At 58.9% G+C, this 700-nt stretch overlaps 1 protein-coding gene across 1 annotated transcript in view; it reads right to left on the reverse strand.

The window, feature by feature from the left end:
* AAAS (achalasia, adrenocortical insufficiency, alacrimia) overlaps positions 1-700 on the reverse strand; it is a gene marked incomplete at its 5' end in the record, with an annotated part of 6,967 nt that overhangs the window by 5,022 nt on the left and 1,245 nt on the right. Inside the window, 2 exons of the mRNA XM_010284163.1 lie at positions 1-78; positions 610-656. Of these exons, the coding sequence (XP_010282465.1) occupies positions 1-78; positions 610-656 (125 nt within the window). The remainder of the gene's footprint in view (positions 79-609; positions 657-700) is intronic.

Raw genomic sequence — 700 nt, forward strand, 5'->3', positions numbered from 1 at the left:
ATGGAGGCAGCCAAAAGATCCGCGGCAAATTTGCTGGTGGGGGGGTGCCAGGCGAAGGCCCGGACGGTGCAGCCGGCCCTGGAGGGAGAGATGGGGCAGAATGAGGCACACCAGCTGCCGTACCGGTGTTTTGGGCTCGAGGCAGCGGTGACGGGCTCTTGGGCATTGGGCATGACCGCCCAGCAGCCCCCCCCAAGGCTGACAAAGGCAGTTCTCGGAGTCACCAGTGAAATAAAAAACTTCCTTTTCGCTGCTGAATGGGACCGTTTTCTCTGATAAATTCCCCGTTCCTGGCAATTATTCGCAGGGCTCTGCTGCGGGCTGGTTAACGAACAGCCTAGGGTCGGTATTTGCAGGAATTTTCCAAACCCTGATCTAGTTTAATGCCGTTCCCCCCCCGTGCAGCGCGTCGCAGCACGCGTTGCCTCTCGCCACCATACACAAGCCAGGAAAGTAACCCGAAGCAACGGGCAAAGACTTGCCCAAACATCCATCTAAGGGGGAGGGCTGAGCACGCAAAAAATGGGGTGATCCTGTCCTTGCACCCCCAGCCGCCTCGCTCAGCTCCATCACCCCTTTTCGCAGGGTTTGGCGACACGCGGGACTCACCAGTCCACCGCCTGGGAGAACGCCGCGATCATGTCTTCGCTGGTTAGCTTCAGGGCAGAAGAGTTAACACAGTCGGCGCTGCCTCTGATAC

This window comes from Phaethon lepturus, unplaced genomic scaffold (genome assembly GCF_000687285.1).
Source record: "Phaethon lepturus isolate BGI_N335 unplaced genomic scaffold, ASM68728v1 scaffold24923, whole genome shotgun sequence".
NCBI lineage: Eukaryota > Metazoa > Chordata > Aves > Phaethontiformes > Phaethontidae > Phaethon > Phaethon lepturus.